Source organism: Dama dama, chromosome 22, assembly GCF_033118175.1.
Source record: "Dama dama isolate Ldn47 chromosome 22, ASM3311817v1, whole genome shotgun sequence".
Lineage (NCBI taxonomy): Eukaryota > Metazoa > Chordata > Mammalia > Artiodactyla > Cervidae > Dama > Dama dama.
In genome coordinates, this window is record NC_083702.1 from 18,760,501 (window position 1) to 18,779,354 (window position 18,854).

An 18,854-nucleotide genomic window follows, 5' to 3' on the forward strand; every position below is an offset into this window, starting at 1 on the left:
GGTGTGACCCTCCAAGTGAGCATAATGCTACCTCTGGTGGCTTTGCCTAAAGCAGTCTTGTCTGATCTGTGGTTTAGAACCCAGAGTTCCAGGATTCTACTCTAAAGGTAATAAGACAAATACATGACCTATTTTCATGTTTCAAAAAAGTTATTTTTACTGGTAATTATTTATTCCCATACATGCTACTCCTGTTCTTTCCAAATGGAGATATTTATTATTTTTGTCTGATAATATATGCTCTAAAAAAATTCCAGTAGTAACAAGTGAAAATTCCTTAAAATTTTCCTTCCTTAAATATTGCTTTTTGGTCTATCTCTTTCCACATTATATTTATGTCTCTCCATTAGAAAATTGTCTAGCAAAGAAACATCTGGGGCTTTGGAGTCAGGTAATTAAGGGTTTGAGTCTAGATTTTGACCATCCCCACTGGGTACCATCTTTGATATGTTGCTTAGGCTCTTGGCTTCTTTTTTTATGTGCAAAATTGATTTTAATAATCTCTTCCTCATATGAATATTTGGGGGAGTGTGGAAAAACCTGATTACCCACTAGTTCTTCAGTAGTAACAGCTAATATGGAAACCTGTTAATTGGTTTGAAAAATATTAAAGAGATAGACTTAACTAGTGATTATTTGTGCAGCAAAATGGATGGGCCTAGAGATTATCATACTAAGTGAAATAAGTCAGAAAGATAAATACCATTACGATAGCACTTATATGTGAACTATAAAAATGATACAAATTAACTTATTTACAAAACAGAAATAGACCCACCGACATTGAAAACAAGCTTATGGTTGGGGGGGAAAGTCAGGGGGAGGGATAAATTAGGAATTTGGGATTAACATATGTGTGTGCATACATGCTAAATCACTTCAGTTGTGTCTGACTCTCAACCCCATGGACTGTAGCCTGCCAGGCTCCTCTGTCTATGGGGATTCTCCAGGCAAGAATACTGGAGTGGGTTGCCATGTCCTCCTCCAGGGGATCTTCCCACCGAGGGATCAAACCCATGTTTCTTATGTCTCCTGAATTGACAGACGGATTCTTTACCACTAGTGCCACCTAGGAAGCCTGGGATTAACATATACACACTACTATATAGGAAATAGATAACCAGCAAGGACCTGCTGTGTAGCACAGTGAACTCTACTCAATATTTTGTAGTAACCTATAAGGGAAAAGAATCTGAAAAAGAATATATATATCATTGAGTCACTTTGCTGTATACCCGAAACTAACATAACATTGTAAATCAATGTTAAATCAAAGTATAATTTAATTTAAAAAACCCTCCCAAAAGAGTAACTGTTTGGATATGGTAGGTGAAAGAAAATATCCTAGGATAATGATCGGGCTTCTAGCTATGATAATAGGGTGGATTATAGTGCTATGAGCCAGCATAAGTGTGAAATACATTTATAAGTATTTTCTTCCAAGTTGAAACTTGATTTTTTCACAGTTTTTTGGAAATTGCAAACAGCATAAGGAAAGGCACAGCACAGAGCCAGTCATGGAGTTAGGAATAATAGTCATTTTTCTCTTATCCTGACAAAGACTGATACAGCAGATATTTACACAAGGGCTTTTTCTCTATAGAGGGTAGTCTCAATAGATAAAGGGAACCATTTTTATTGACTTAATGAGATAGAAATTGATCAGGGAATCTGTGGGAATGACTGCACTTGTGTTTAATGGTTTATCAGACAACACTGAAGGAATCCACCAAGTCTTACACAATTTGGGGAATGTTAAGTATGACTGTAGGGTCAAGTGACTGAGGACGGATAAGAGACCTGAAAAATGAGAACTAGGATCTGGGGGAAGCTAAGAATGAATGAAGGAATTGCAGAAGGGCAGGAATTGGGTGACTCATCAAGTATAAAGTGCATTTACTGTATTGTCTGAGAATGTTCACTTTGACAGTGGAAAACAAATGTAATTTATGTAACCTATGTGTGCATGAGTGCTCAGTCATGTCTAACTCTTTGCGACTCTGTGGACTGTAGCCTGCCAGGTTCCTCTGTTCGTGGTATTCCAGGCAAGAATAGTGGACTGGGTTGCCCTTTCCTGCTTCAGGGGACCTCCCCGACCTTGGGATTTAACTTGAGTCTCTTGCGTCGCCTGCATTGGCAGGTGGATTCTTTACCGCTGAGCCACCTGGGAATCCCTATATAGCACATTAAGTGTAGCTAAGTAAGTATGACTGATTTGGATAGGCAGAGTACAGGTACACAGAACACAGAATGGGACCAGAGGAGCAAGAGGCATCAGTACTCTCATTTAGTCCAACACTAAATATCCTTATGTACCAGAGGCATCCAACATCCATAGCTTTTACCTATGTACTTATTTTCTGGAGCAGAGAAAGGTTTATTGCAAAGCCATGCAAGGAGACAGGTTCCTCATGCCCTAAAGAGTCAGAAGCTCCCCAGAGGGTTTCGGAGAAGCACTTTTAAAAGCCAGGTGACGGAGGGGGATCACAGGATTTGTGATCAACTTGTGCACAATTCTCTGATCAGATTGTGCCACCATCCATAGCTTTTAAATTGGTGGTCCATTGGTAACACCCATTCCAACGCCACTTGTATTCTACCCAAGTGGTGAAAATAAATTCCACAGCTGCTCATCAAGCTAAAAGCTATACTTATGGCCAGGAGTACCTGCCCTCAATGTCCCCATGGAGAAAGCCTGGGTGACTGTGTCCAGCTACATTTTTTTCTGCAAAGCTGTGGCCCTAATTCAGTCTGACCACATCCTTAGTCCCTGTCACATCTTGCACCCAAGACACGGGTTGTATGAACACTGTCAACCTTTCTATAATTCCCCCTTGAGACCCTAAGTGCATGAGCCTGTCCCAGTTTAATTCATTCAATAGGCTTCTAGCATCTTGATTTCATCTGTGAGATTTTTCTTTTCAATACCTTGCTTGGTCGTTATACTTTGGAGGTAGAGCTACTTTGCATTCATTTCCCAAGCTTTTAACCTTTTTAAATTCTCAAGGACACTTTCTCCCAGGCCACGTCAAACACCCAGAAACCGGGAACCCCTTAAGGTAGAGCTCGCCACCAGCTGCTGTTGCTTTCAGTCTGGTTTCACCTCAGCCTCACACCAAGGCATCTATTCAAATGCCTACATTTCGGTCTCCACAGTCGGACTCACTTCCTGTGCCAGAAGCTTTTGTCGGCCCCAACTGCTTCTTTATTTAACAAATTCCCTTTATCTCCCACTTTAGGCAGCTCCTTGGGCCCCGGGGGGCCAGCAGTATTTACTGAGGGCCCTCCCCCTTTCCTGCCCCGTCTGGCGGTTGTCTGCCATTACCTTTGGGTCTCAAATCATGGCTTCCCACCTCCCCCCACCCCACCCTAGACACCAAGTTTTCTGAATAGTAGGATTATTCCTAACAGGATGATATTTGTCCTTTACCCTGAGAATTGGGTGCTTGAAATTCAGTAAGCAAGGCCTCTATTCCTCCCACTCTTGGGCTTTGAATCCAGGCTGTGGAATTCAGAAGACTTAGGCAAATTCAGCCCGGTGTGCTTCTCGTTCAGGCATGAACTGAAATGGAGAGGCAAGCTGAAAATCAAGACAAAGCTAGAATATAATGCAGTAAAATGACATTGGAAGTGACATCCACCTCCTTTAGGGAGGAGGATGGAGAGATCAAGATTTTCTAAAGAGAAGGGATGTGGAAAGATGGGAGAGGCTGGCAGGTGACTTAATAATCTCCTTTTTTGCCTGTCTCCTTCTGTTATACTAGTTTATATTCTTGGTAATCCTATGACCCAAAGCAAACATTTAAAGTCTTTAAACTGCTGTTGTTAATAGCAACTTGATTTGTAATGGCAAATGACCAAAACGGAAGCAAATTAATGTATTTGCAATATGTATTGCAGTATTTAGTATGTGTCAATACAGCATTTAAATTCATTGATATGGAGATTTTTATTTTTAGTTAGAAAAAGTGAGTTGCAGAAAATGCATATAATTTATCTGGATAGGAAAAGTGAGTTATGTTTATGTCAGGTGTATGCATGAAAATGTCAGGAAAGATGTCAGAGTTAAAGTTAAGTAACAATCTTTCTTTTTTAAGGAAATGACAAAGTCACACTGAGATATTAGGAAACACCAAAAAACTTAAAATCTTTCCCTGGTTCGACTAACTTGAATTTCACTTTTCATTAACAGAAATATTTTGAGAGAACATTTGAGGAAGAAACCATCTCAACGCTAACTACTATGTTTAATAAGGAAAATAGGGACTCTGTTCTTGAATGTAATTGTCAATTTTTATTATTTATCTAAATTACCTCAGATCTCTCAATTTTGACGTGCAAAGAGGCTGAAAAATGTAAAGTGGATAAAAGTCTTTCAGCAGAGAATGTATGGTATAATCCTCTTACAATGGAATAAGTCTATTAAAATCAACATATAGAAACCACCCATATTACATATACTAAAACACCTGTAGAAATATATGCTATCTTGTTAATATTGTTTACTAGACTCACTTCATTATGTATTTCTCTATTGCTTAGTTTTTAATGATTCTTGCAATGAGTTTTGCAACCAAAAGCTCCAGTCTTTAAATAGATGAATGGCATTTCTGTAAAATGGCTGATTTTCAAAAGCTAGTGAAGTGGCTCAGTCGTGTCTGACTCTTTGCGACCCCGTGGACTGTAGCCTACCAAGCTCCTCCATCCATGGGATTCTCCAGGCAAGAACACTGGAGTGGGTTGCCATTTAGTGATCATCAAAATTTGATCTATTTTCTGCTTCCCCCTTTTCCTCCAGTCTTGCTTCCCTTCTTCTCCATTATCTAACATGATGTTTTAAACATAATAGGTGCTCCTATCCTTTCTGGCACTAATAAATCTTCCTAAATTAGCTGTTCCTTACCTATTCCCAATGTTTTATAGCTACACTTAATCCAAAGAACAAAGTTGTGTAAAAAAAAAAATTGTAACAGTGGTTCATCTCAGTACTGGAAAACTAAATTTAGTGTTTCCTGGGTTCTACCACTTTACTTGGAATATAACAAAGTTACAATGTTGTGTTTTTGTACAACATGAATAAGCTATGTGTATACATATATCCCCTCCCTCTTGAGCCTCCTCCCACCCCCAATAACACTTTACAGTAACTATTTTCCCATTTTCCAGGTTCTGGTTCATCATTTAGTGCTTTTTTCAAATTTGTCAGTTCATCTTGTGCACTTGTTTAGAGCCAAGAATTTTGTAAATATTAAAGTGACTGATGATACAATCAATCAGTGCTTTCTATTTCCATTATCTACTCGGTTAAATATGCTGCTTGGCACAAAATCCACAGATCTGCCAGTCAAAAAGAATATAGCACTGAACTTTGGTATTGATAGAAATTTTCACTGACTTCCTCTTTTAGTCAAATGTCTAAACTAATTGGGTTGGACAGTATGAATAGATAAAAATTGGAAAACTAGGGGAACCACGAGGAAAAGAAGAAAACCACTCTGGTTATTCCCATCAATGCTCTGTGGTAACCTAAATAGGAAGGAAATGCAAAAAGAAAAAAAAGTGGGGGGGGACATATATAGAGCTGATTCACCTTGCTAGTACAGCAGAAGCAACATTGTAAAGCAGCTATACTCTAAATAACTTTTATTGATTTTAAAGAATCATTCTGAATTTCACATAAAAAATAAGAATAAATAAGATTAAGCTGAACCCTAACAGTTGTTTCTGGCAGAAGAGCAGTCACAGACCCTGTCCTGTGCTACAGGAGAGCTCCCTCACTCCCTCCATTGCCCACCACTTCGCTTCTTTACAAACCTTTGCTCCAGATCTTCCAGACGTGGCATTCTTCTTTAACTGTAAACCACAGATTTTATGGTTTCAATATTACACAGAAAGAAAGTTAAGTTTGTTCAGGTTTAATTAATCCATCACCTAATATTGTGTATCTGGTTACCTTTCCTTTACTCACTTCTAGTTTCCTGGATGCCTAGAGATTAGTTTATTCCCTTCCATATCAAAAAATATTCCCATGTTGACCTCCCTGATGGTCCAGTGGCTAAGACTGCCAGCTACCAAGGCAGGAGGACTTGGATTCAGTTTCTGGTCATGGAACTAGATCCCACATGCCACAACTAAGACCCAACACAGCCAAATAAATTAAAAAAAAAAAAAAAGTTTTCCATGTTTAGTCAGATTTTTAACCCTTTGAATCACTGCGTGAAATCGAGGAGAGACAACTAAATGTAAAATGGCTATTTTTTATTTATTTGTACTTAAACAACAAACCCGCCAAACTGGCACTACTATGATGTGGCAAAATACAAAACATCGTTCTCCAAAAATAGTGATGAACAAATTAGGGGCTGTAGTAAAATAGCTAAAAGGGGTGGAGGAAATCAGTAAAGCACCCTTCATCTTAAGGACTGAGATTCTTACCAAGTAAAGCCTTCCCATCCCAGAAAATATGAATAATCCTCATCATATGTCTTTGTACTTTTGCTCCCTGTGCTTGAAGTTAGATTCTAGATCCTAAAAGTTTCGAAAATATTATATATTATATCCAAAATACTATAATCGGGTTATCTATAGCCAGACACCTTTTGTCATGTTGTACAATGCTTCTGAAACCTCTTATTGGACTCATTATCCTCCCTTCCAATTGACACAGAAGATATAGTGAAAAGCAGCTTCCTAAGGGGAAGCGGTACAGAATTCTAAAACGAGAGAAATTCTAGAGAATATACAGTCTCTGCTCAGGTTAAGATTGCATACAACAGCCGTCACAAAGAGCCGTTACAAATCTTCAGGCTGTATGTTGAGAGGGTAGTTTGGGAATAAATCCGTGATTTGCTGCTGGGAACTAAAATACTTGACAGTTTGCTGTAGTACATTATAATTTTCCCCAGCAGTTCCCAGGGTGGCCTCCAGATCACAGACAGGAGAATTCTGCTGGAGCTGGATCCCAGGCTGCAGGAATTCCTCCATGTAGTTGTTGAACTGATCGTTCCAAGGCTGGTTATTCCAGGCTTGGGGGCTCCAGGCCTGATTGTTCCAGGGGTGGTTGCTCCAAGACTGACTGTTCCAGCTCTGGTTGGTCCACGTGGGGTTATTCCAGGTCTGGTTACCCCACATGGGCAGGTTTCCAGGAGAGTTCAAATACCCTTGGTGGTAGGAATAGAAGCCCGGGTATTCTGCTGCTGCTGGGCCCTTTTGAAAAAAGAAGAATGAATTAACTGAAAAAGTACTTGGAAGTTCAGAATTGCCCATGGTTGGGATTGCATGCTGCAGCAACAGACAGAACAAAAAAGTCTTTGTTAGGAAAAAAGCAGAAAAATTTAAATTTTCTGTCATTACCTGAGGCATGCCATTGCTATTCCTTGGCCAGTTGTTTTTCTGCCATTTCTTACATTTCATTCTCTGGTTCTGGAACCAGGTCTTCACCTGACAAGGAAAAGACAACCAGAAAAAATTTAGGGTATTAGTAGGGACCTCCGATATTCCAGTGCAGGAGGCGTGGGTTCAATCTCTAGTCAGGGAACTAAGATCCCATGTGCTACATGGCCAAAAGTCAAGTCGTTCAATCGTATCCAACTCTTTACTACCCCATGGACTATAGCCTACCAGGCTCCCCTGTCCATGGGATTTTCCAGGCAAGAATACTGGAGTGGGTTTCCATTTCCTTCTCCAGGAGATCTTCCCGATCCAGGGATTGAATCCGGGTCTTCTGCATTGTAGGCAGACACTTTACTGTCTGATCCACCAGGGAAGTCCATTAAAAAACCCCCCAAAAACCCACAAATAAATTTAAAAATAAAATATTAGTAATGCAGGATGTGTTGATAGTGGGAATCAAAGAATATTAAGATTTGGTTTTTTTTCTGATAACTACACTATCTCAAACTTGATCTTGAATCTGTGAGTGAATTTCAAGCCTTTCAAGTCAATTGGCTTTTTTAGTAAACTTATGTTTAATAAACTTAACCAGTTAGATACACTGTGAGTATGGCTACCAACTAGGAGGTTCCCATTTAAATGTCTACCCATACTGTTCATTAGTCACAGTTAAAAGTAACTTGTTTGCAATAATAAGCCCCTTCTTTCATATTAGCACATTTTCATTTAATATAATGGTATTTTAATTCAAGAATTATGAAACATACTTCACAAGGACAACTATACATAAAGATCATTTGATAGAGGACTTTCCAAGTATGGTACCAGAGTTAGAAAACCATTTGCCTGAATAAACTAACCAATAAATATACGAAAAATGACTAACTTCATCAGTAATCAGATGTATACAGATAAAACATGCAACTTTAATTTTAATGAGAACCAGTGGTTGGCTAAGACTCTTCTAACTCAAGATGATAGGAGTGTATTTTTCCTTTGTTTAAGGAAAAATTGGAAATGTTTTCACAATTTTGGCTTGTTTAACAAGGGAAATGGTTTAATAAATTATGACACATTTGCAATAGATATTTAGTGAAAGAAAGATGGTCACAAAACACATTACAGAAAGATTCCATTTTCATTATTAAAAATTGACTTATTTGTAGGGGTGCATAAACATTCTTTTATTTTTCAAAAAATTTATTTGGCTGTGGTGGATCTTAGTTGTGACATGTGGGATCTAGTTCCCTGACCAGGGATAGAACCCAGGCCCCCTTCATTGGCAGTGCTGAGTCTTAGCCACTGGACCACCAGGGAAATCCCTTATTTTTTATTTCTTATTGCACAGACAACAAAACAACTGTACCTGCTTGTAGCTGAGGTTCAAGATGTTGGAAAGTTCTTGCATTTGCTGGAGGCTGAGGTATTTCTGCCTCTGAAATCTGTCATTGAGCACACACAACTGGGTCTGTGAGAACACAGTTCTGATCTTTTGTTTCTTGACTGGGATGTTCTCTTCCTTCTCTGTGCTCTCCTCAGCAGACGGAGGCAGTGGTTTCACTCTAGGGCTTGTGGAAGAATCAGGACTGTCCTGAATAAGCAGATCCATGGAGGAAGGAAGAGGAGAGACTGTTGGGAATAAAACAACACTTTTCTCTAAAATTTCAAATATTAAAAATACATTGTTTTCAAAGCACTACTAAAAGTCCTCAGAGTGAGATAGTAGGTAATAACTTTATTCTTGAGTGATCCTGAACACTCTGCCAAGTTTGCACAAAAAACATTTTACATGTAATAGACATGGTTAATATCACGTGTTGCTGGGAAGCAGTTTTTGTTCAGTGGCTAAGGCCTGTCCAGACTGTGACCCCGTGGACTGCAGCTCACCAGTTTCCCCTGTCCTGGGTGGGAAGCAAAGGGGGACTCAAACCTCTGATAAAACAGATGATCCAGATTCTTGGGGACCCTATAGAATTAACAGTTTACTACCCAGTCTTAATACCAGGACTGTCAGAAAATGTGAATTCCAATAAACTCCTATTGAAAATGTGAATTCCAATAAACTCCTACTGTAACCCAGACCTTGGTTAGCTCTGTGGTCTCATTTCCAGGATTATCCCTTCCTCATGGAGTTTTTTTTGTTGTTGTTTGGTTTGGCAATTGGGCTGAGCTTATCATAAGTTTGTTTGGTTTTTTTTTAAATGAAATATGCTTGCTGTATAATATGTAAATTGCAGGTGTACAATATAGTTATTTACAATTTGTAAAGGTTATACTCCATGTATAATTGTAAAATATTTGTTATCTTTCCCATGTTGTATATCTCATGGAGGTCTTCCATTGATTAGTATGATGCAACAGACAAAATTTAGAAGTAACAAAACAAGGTAACAGACAAAAATTGTCTAGCACAGGGCTTGACATATATTATTGACTTTGTAACTGAGACTTTATTTCCTGTATTAGATTTATTTGTACAGAGGTATTCCCAGTGCTCAACTTGACTTCTACGCTTGTCATGGAATAAATAGGCCCTTAAACAGCAACAACTAAAAAAAAAGATCACAATTTCACAAGTAGGAAAGTCTTCAATTCATGACTAGAGGTGAGGTGTGTCTTAAAAATTGTCTAGGATTCCCTGGTGCTCCAGTGGTTAAGACTCTGTGCTCTTCCAATGCGGATGCACGGCTACAAATGTGCAGTTAGGTTGCTAGGAGGACATGTCCACTTGCTTGTATTAAGTGCTGTATTTTCAACATGTGAAATATAAAAGGATACTAACACAAAATTTAGGTAAATGGGGTTCACATTAAAATCCAACACTCAAATATCTCAGTTGGGGCATCTTGCCTCAAACACAGCAGTTGTTCTGTTTAATTATTCCCTTCTCCACAACCGAGTCCTACAGTTGTAATCATAAATAGTTCTTTGGCCGTCTTACACCATAAATGTTAAAAATCACATTCCTGGGCAAATGGCTAGTGTACCTTTTTATTTTTAATAATGACTGCCAAATTGATTTCCCAAAAAAGGTGGTGCTGTCTTTACAGTATTCTGAGCATCTCTTACATTCACAGTTACCAGTTAGAAGCTTAAGTACTAGAGCATAGATATATATATATATACACATATATTAAGTTTTTATTAAAGTATAAAGGAGATAGAGAAAGCTTCTGACATAGGCATCAGAAGCGGGCAGAAAGAGTACCCGAGAGCATAGATTTTGAAGCCAAACTGGATTTCAGATCTGAGCTCTTACCCACTTAGGCAGCCTTATTAAACCTTCTGCAACCATCCACCATAAGGTGAGGTGAACACTTACTTCCCCTGAATTTAGGAGGCCTGAGCATACCAGATGCTTGCTTACAAACTACCCAGTAATATCCAAACATCCACAGGTTAGGAGAAGACACGACAGCTACTTGTATAGTAGAAAGGTGAAATATTTCCAAAAGGTGCGTTTCGGATCATTAATGATGCCATCTCTAGCACACCTTGAATAGACCAAAAAGGTGATGCTAACCCATACCAAGCGGTGATGTTCTGACTTCTAGCTTAGCAGTAACATTTACTGATACCGGGTGCTACGCATGACGCTAAGATTTTACACATCAGTGTATCACATCGTGTTTGCCTGTGCACGTAAACTCTCAAATACACCGTATACATTTGAACTGCTCCTCCCGGGTCCCCCGTCTCTCGGTCCACAGGTCCTGACGCCTGAGACACCAGGGAAAGCGCACGACCCCATCAGATTATCGTTGGAAAAGAGGTGTCGAGAGGATTAACAGATAATGACACCGGCTTATATTGATGGGCTCAAGAGGGAGACAAATGACCTTCAGTCCCTTTCTTCTTTCTCTTTCCCTGAAGGAACTTAGCCCCTCAAGGATTCAGTATTTTCTTACCAGTGTCCGTGTCGAGGGTGTCAGCAGATGACATTTGCAAGGATGCGTAACTTTCTTCAGGCATGGGTGAAGATTCCCTAGAGTTGGACGCTTCGGAGCCAAGCAGGCTTTGGGGACAAGCTGGATCCACACTCATGTTGTTGAGTTGAAGAAGATGGGAAAAAGCCTAAGAGCTAGATGCTAGATGCTAGGAAAAGTCCAGGCTGAAGAATCTAGGTAGAAGAACTTAGAGAAAGGTGACGATCTCCAGGTGTGAAAGTATTTACTTAAAAAAAAAAAAGACGGAATGAAAGGAGTCACCTGCAAGATAAGAGCCAACCAGTCCAATCTAGGAAAATGAAAAAAAAAATTAGAGGCGCTACATTTATAAGTAAGGCTCAACCATACTTGGCCCCGCCCCTCCTGGCAACCCCACGCCCACACACACCCTTGCGAATTCCCAGTTAATCCCGTCTGCCAGTCTCACCAAGGCCATTGTAATGCAAAAGAGAGTTGCAGAGTAACCCAGAGCCGGTGGGGAACTGGAAAACTAGGACCTCGGAAATGGGAAACACAATGAATCCAGCAATGAGGTACTCCTAGCTTCACCTTATTTCCACCTTTTAAAAGTCAAAGATGCACCTCCGATTCCTGTGGCCACCTAAGGTGATTGAAACTCTCACTGGGACAATTAATTCCCTTGATTTGAGACCCCCTTAGGGTCTCGAAATCAGGCTAGTTTATGGCAAAAACTGCAACTAACTCCATTTTCCTCATCGGTTCACTCTAAGGTCACAGTAAAACACATGGAATGTTAAGGCATCAGCTGATGTTAGAAATTGGTACTTGTTTTCAACCCCCACCTAACTTCTGTCTTGGTTTTTGGCTTTCAGAAAAACCACCAAGTCTTTTCAGCAGGGCAAAAGCCAGAGGAAAGGACCTGCAGACCTAGGATCCTGGGAGCCTGGTTAGTCATCAAACATAAACCATGACTGTGGAGGATTTTTAATTGGTTTTTAAAAACACATAAACACGTAAGTGCTTGGCTTAGCCACTTTACTAAGTCTTGGTTTCCTCATCTACAAACAAGGGCAAAAGTACCTTATGTGTACCTTCTCTGTGTTATTGTAAGAATCAAGGAAATTAAAATGCTGGTAACATTTGACATGTCCATGATCTATACCCATGGCTGTTAATAGAAATTCTTTCAGGACCCTATGCCCATGACCTCTAAGTCTGACAATACTTGATGAGATTTTTGTTCTAATCCAGTGAACATGATGTTGCATCCAGTTGCATGATAGAATGAAAGCACCACCTTCTTTACCTGGGACATTACTAGATGTAAAATAATAAAATTTATTGACCTGTGAAAAGAAAAGTGAAAGTGTTCCTTGTTCAGTCCTGTCCCGCTCCGTGCAACCCCAGGGACTGTAGCCCATCAGGCGTCTCTGTCCATGGGATTTCCCAGGCAAGAATACTGGAGTGGATTGCCATTTCCTCCTCCAGGGGATCTTCCCAACCCAGGTAGGGAACCTGGGTCTCCTGTGTCTCCTGCATTGGAAACAAGGAAAAAAGAACATTACCTAGGCAATTGATATTCTTGGAACAGACTTGCCAGAGCAAATGTGATAGATTTATTTTAGAACCAACATTTGCCCTCCTGACTATTTCTCCTTCCTAAGCAGTCATCTTTATCTTGCCTTTTTTTGCTTCATCTGGCTCTTTCTTTGAATAGCTTTTCCTTCTCTGGCATGGAAATCCTGTCTGGTCCTTAAACCCCACACCATCCTCTTTCTTCTTCTTCTTTTGGTTTATTTCCCAAAGAAGCAGTTTTTAGAGTTGAATTCCAGCACTAACATATTTATGGACAAAAGATAACCATCTGCGCCTTCAATTTTCCTTCTCATTCCCAAATTCAGCATTCAAGAATCTTAAGATTTCTTCGTTTCCAATCTCCCAAATCTAAAAGTAAACCCTTGGCAAATTGCAATTATATGTTTTTCTAAAATACAATTCTTGACTAATCCTCCCATCCACTCTGCCGCTCAGGTCTCCACCTGCTGGCTTAGCTCCCACACGAGCTGAGTTTGACTCAATACAAAGATGCCAACTTGCAAGAGTAGGATTATTGCTGGGTCCAAACAAGGGGATGAAATTCTGTGTAATCTTTGTTTTCTTGGACCACCATCCTGGAGGGAAAAAGAGTCTGGAAGAGAGGCCTCAAGGAGAGGGTGGGTGGAATACATTGTGTTTCAGGCAGAGAGCTTCTGTCTCATTAGAAATAGAAGATAATTTCTTTAAAAAAAAAAAAAAAAGGAATGTCAGGGACTTCCCTAGCAGTCCAGTGTTTAAGACTGTGTGCTTCCACTGCTGGGGGCGTGTGTTCCATCCGCAGTCGGGGAACTGAGATCCCAAATGCCCCGCAGCATGGCCAAAGTGGGGGGGGTGGGGAGAATGTGAGGTGATGGATGTTATCTAAACTTATTATTGTGGTGATCATTTTGCAACACATCAGTCAATCAGTTCAGTCACTCAGTCGTGTCCGACTCTTTGTGACCCCATGAGCTACAGCACGCCAGGCCTCCCTGTCTAACACCAGCTCCCGGAGCCCACCCAAACTCATGTGCATTGAGTCAGTGATGTATTTGCAACACATATGTATATCAAGTTATTACATTGTACACTTTGAACTAGTACGATATTGTATTAATATATCAATTACATTTCAATAAAAAGGGGAAAGTAAGTTTAAATGGGGGAAAACTAGACTTCCAGGCTCTCAATTAGCACTGTTTGGTAGTTGAGGGCAGTCAAGGCCACCAGGTACGTTGGTTTGCCTGCAGCTCTCTAAACTGCTGGTACGCGAAGTTTTGTTCTTTGCTGGTGGGGGTCTTTGAATGAAAGCCTGAGATGAATTCACCCCATCCCCCTACCTGTGTCCCATTGTGTCTAAAGGAAGAGCCTCCGGAGAGAAAGACCAAAGGGCAGGGGGCTGATAGCTGGAAGGTAGGCTTACTACATTCCTTGACCTGGAAAGCAATTTGAATGAGGCTGAGAATGCCTCGGAAGCTGTCAGAGACCGTGGGTTTGTTGGGGTGGGCTGTGTGGGTGGAGGAAGGGTATGTGATAATGTGCTGGAGTCCAGAGCCCCAAATGCAAAAATGGTCAGTGAAATCATGATTTTAAATTAAATTTGATAGTTCTAAGAGCAACATCTGGGAAGGAGAAGGGGAAAAAAAAGCTAAATACTAGAAAGGAGAAATATTTTACGGCTATGATTTATTCCTTATTTATAGACAAGAAGTGCACTTTGTGGGACTTCCCTGATGGTCCAGTGGCTAAGACTTCACACTCCCAATGCAGGAGGTCTGTGTTCAATCCCTGGTCAGAGAACTAATCCCAAATGCTGCAACTAAGACCTGGCACAGCCCATAAAATAAATTTTTTAAAAAAGAAAGAAAGAAATGTACTTTGGGCTACACAGCCTTTTAGGAGAGCTGGTCCTGTTAACTTTTCATTGGGTTTTGTTGATTTGCCAAGGATAAGGGAATGGCAACCCACTCCGATATTCTTACCTGGGAAATCCCATGGACAGAGAAGCCTGGTGGGCTACAGTCCATGGGGTTGCAAAAGAGTCGAATACGTCTGAGTGACTAACACTAACAGTCATCACAAGTATTTTTTTTAATATATATTTATCTTAGTTACTTGGCTGTGGCGGGTTTTAGTTGCGGCATGTGGGATCTAGTTCCCTGACCAGAGGTTGAACTCCCAGCCCCCTGCACTGGGAGTGTGGAGTCTTAGCCACTGGACCACCAAGGAAGTTCCATCACAAGTGTTAATACAGACTTTACCTCCCCTCAAATCTCAGGCATGGCATATACATCAAACGTGGAATTATTCAATGCACTGCTGATTTATTACTGGTGGAACTATTGAATATATTATTAATATATTATTGCTTTTAGGCTTCACCCCTTTGTCCACTTGAGTTTGCTTGAGTATGCCCAAACTGGTAAGCCTTCACTTTTTTTTTTTTAATTCTCATGTAAATTTTTGTTACTATTTCTTTCCTCTTCACATTGTTTCACTCTGCCTAATAAGCCCATTCTATTAGTAACAGTTTCCTGTCAGTGTACATACATGTGTATACATTTAGTGATTTAACAGTTGATTGGCCAGGAAATATTTATTTGTTGCTGTTTCAGCTCATAGTAAAAGAGGTGCCTAGCATGAGCCTGAGAGGAAACAAGTAAGTAAATATGATCTCTACTTTTGAGGAGCTAACCATTTCATAGAGTAGATTAAATGTGTGATAAAGATTGAAAACAAATCAACCAAACAGCACCAGGATGTAGACAAGAGATACTGGGGGTGAATAAACAAGGAAGGTAGAGTCGAGGAAGGGAGTCAGAGAAGACTTCTTAGAGGATCTTAAGTTGAATTGAGATAGGAAAATGTTGAGAGACTAAGGAAGGGAATTCCAGTAAATACACAATTTGGGCAAAGGCATTAGGGAAAATGATGGATTCCAGTACAGTCACTTAACATGGCTCATAGGCAGGGTGCAGTGGAAGGGGTTGTGAGAGAAAATGACTGGAACTCATCTATAGTGAGTTCTATTTTTTTGTCCTCTGAGGCACTTTATTTGCATGCATATGTATTGTTGTTCAGTCACTAAGTTGTGTCCAACTCTTTGGAACCCCATGGACTGCAGCATGCCAGGCCTCTGTGTCCCTCACCATCTCCTAGAGTTTGCCCAAGTTCATGTCCATTGAATCAGTGATGTTGTCCAACTGTCTCATCCTTTTGCCTTCCATCTTTCCCAGCATCAGGGTTTTTCCCAACAAGTCAGCTGTATTGTATTGTATTGTATGTATATTACATTCTTGGACAAAGAGTCCAAGGATTTTCCCTCCTATGTGTTTTCATCTTACTTCTTTACGGTCCCTGATACCTGCTGAGGTTGTCAGTACAATGAAACCAAACCAACAGGACAAGAGCAGGTTATTCTGCTATTTTTCCAGATCGTTTACATCCAATCTGGGACTGATCACGCCGCACTTATTTAGCCTGCCTGTGAGGTTCACAACAGTTTTCCCAGCCTTGTGGTCCTCAATGATTTAAAACTCGCCTGTATAAAACCATGCTTCATCATCACAGTTAGAAATATGACAAGGACTTTGGAGCACAGCCTGGTGTTTGCCTCTCTTTTCAGCATTGTTGATACTCTTGAGAGCATCAGCCAGGACATGTGTGGGCACCGTTAAGGTGATTCTGGAAGATGGCAGAAAGAGTACAAGTGAGCTCTTGCTGTGTATAAGGCACTGTTGTGTCTGTGTTGTAGGCACCTTGATTAGCATCTAGCCCAGCATCTGATGTGCAGTATATGCTCAAGCTTTGTGCTTTTAATAAATAAATACAGATGGAGATGTTTAATAGGTCTTTGGAAATTAGAATTGAGAAACCTAAGAGGTGAAAAGTGATCACAGGAATAGTAAAAGAAAAAAACAAAACTGAGTTTTGAATTAAATCCCCTCCTCTTATTAGTTTGCACTTTCCTGGTGTTCCTCTTACTAACCTGGTGATTCTGTCTCCTTTCTGGTTCTTCCTCACTCCTATATCTAAAAATTAGGATGTACCCAAGTTTCGTTCTCCGGCTTCCCTGGTGGCTCAGACAGTAAAGAAACCTCCTGCAATGCCTGAGACTGGGTTTGATCCCTGGGTTGGGAAGATCCCTTGGGCGAGGGCATGGCAACTCACTCCAGTTATTCTTGCCTGGAGAATCTGCATAGACAAGAGGAGCCTGGTGGGCTATAGTCCATGAGGTCACAAAGAGTTGGACACAACTGAAAGACTAAGCAAAGCACACAGCAAATTTAGTTCTGAAATCTCTACCTATAGTCACTGCTAGTTATTTCAGCCTATCTTATAACTTTTTTTTCGGTCACATGGCTTGTGGAATCTTAGTTCACTCAGTAGGGATTGAACACTCACCCTGGGCAGTGAAAGTGTACAGTCTTAACCACGGGACTGCCAGATAATTCTATCTTATGACTTTAAATACCATCTATATGCTTTTGTTTTTCACATGTATGTCTTTATCCCAGATATGTTTCCGAGCCTTAAGTCTCTTATATCCGACTCCCTTCTTAACGTCTCCACTTGAAGTTCTAGTAGGCATCACAAAATTAATATTTCCCAAACCAATCTTTCAATGTTCCTTCCTACACAGGCTCCTCTTATAGTCTTCTCCATCTTGGTATATAAGAATTCCATCTTTCTGGTTGCTTAGGGCAAAATTCTAAGGCCATCTTTGTTGATGAATACCATCAAAATTTAGCAGAATCCAATTTGTCATTGTTTTAGTCATTAAGTTAAGTCTGACCCTTTGGACTGTAGCCTGTCAGCTCGTCTGTGTCTGTGGGATTTCTCAGGCAAAAATACTGGAGTAGGTAGCCATTTCCTTCTCCAGGGATCTTTGTGAACCAGCCCAGAATCCCAATTATTTCTTTCTTCTAATTTTTTTTCTCTCCATGTTTCCTTTTCCCACTGTTTTTGATCATCATACAGACTAGGGCATAGAAAATCAATGGATAGCAAGAAATGGTTATTTTTTTAAACAAAGAACATGTATTTATTTTGTTACTGTTCATGTCATAAAAGAGCTGGGGGCTTGAAATTACCTGTGTCCTGTGTCCTCTGGGAAAAGAGAAAGCTCAGGGCTTCCTTTGGTGGCTCAGTGGTAAAGAATCCGCCTGCCAATGCAGGGGACATAGGGTTGATCCCTGATCCAGGATGATCCCACGTGCCACGGAGCAACTAATCCGGTGCATCACAACTACTGAGCTTGTGCTCTAGAGCCCAGGAGCCGCATCTACTGAAAGCCTATGCACGCTAGAGTCTGTGCTCCACAAGAGAAGCCAGCACAGTGAGAAGCTTGAACACCACAGCTAGAGAGTAGCCCCTCGCCGCAATTAGAGAAAAGCCTGTACAGCTACTGAGACCCAGCACAGACAAACATAAATGCTTTTTTCTTAAAAAGAGAGAGACATAGGGCTGCACTTGACCTTTTCTAAGTATCTCCAAGGCTATGGTCCTCACCAAACCACCATCTATATTGCTTGGATTAGGCCAATAGCCTCTCAACTCATCTTTGAAAAAAAATTTTAAAGACATATCACTTGAAGCTATTCCTTTGCTCACAACCCTCCTTTAGTTTTCGCACATTCAGAGTAACAAGTCAGTACACTGAATTACAGAAGCTCTCTTCTGGCCGTATACTTGACTTCTGTCTTGTGTCCTTGTGTTTTCCATCATCTCCGTGAAGCTGGCCTCCCTGCTGATCCTGGAATGAGCCAGGAAACCTCTAGAATCAGGGCTTTTGTGTCCTTACTTTTCTCTCTGATCAGTTCCCTGCCCTTCCCCGCGCCACCCCCTCCCCAGAATTACAACCAACTTGATCTCTCCCTTCCTTTAAATCTTTAATTTTCCTCTTCAGTAATGCCTCCTCTTCCCAGTCCTTCTCTACTTTTCTTCTTAGCACTTCTCATCATGTTGCATAATATATAT

The 18,854-nt window shown here is 40.5% G+C and overlaps 1 protein-coding gene across 1 annotated transcript; it reads right to left on the reverse strand.

Moving 5' to 3' along the window:
- Nucleotides 1-6,792: 6,792 nt before the first annotated feature.
- NANOG (Nanog homeobox) lies at nt 6,793-11,436 on the reverse strand. Its single transcript, XM_061124085.1, has 4 exons — nt 11,301-11,436; nt 8,759-9,021; nt 7,354-7,440; nt 6,793-7,206 (listed from the first exon to the last, which is right to left on the reverse strand). Exons 1-4 carry the CDS (start codon nt 11,434-11,436, stop codon nt 6,793-6,795), a joined length of 900 nt encoding a protein of 299 aa, XP_060980068.1.
- Nucleotides 11,437-18,854: the final 7,418 nt, after the last annotated feature.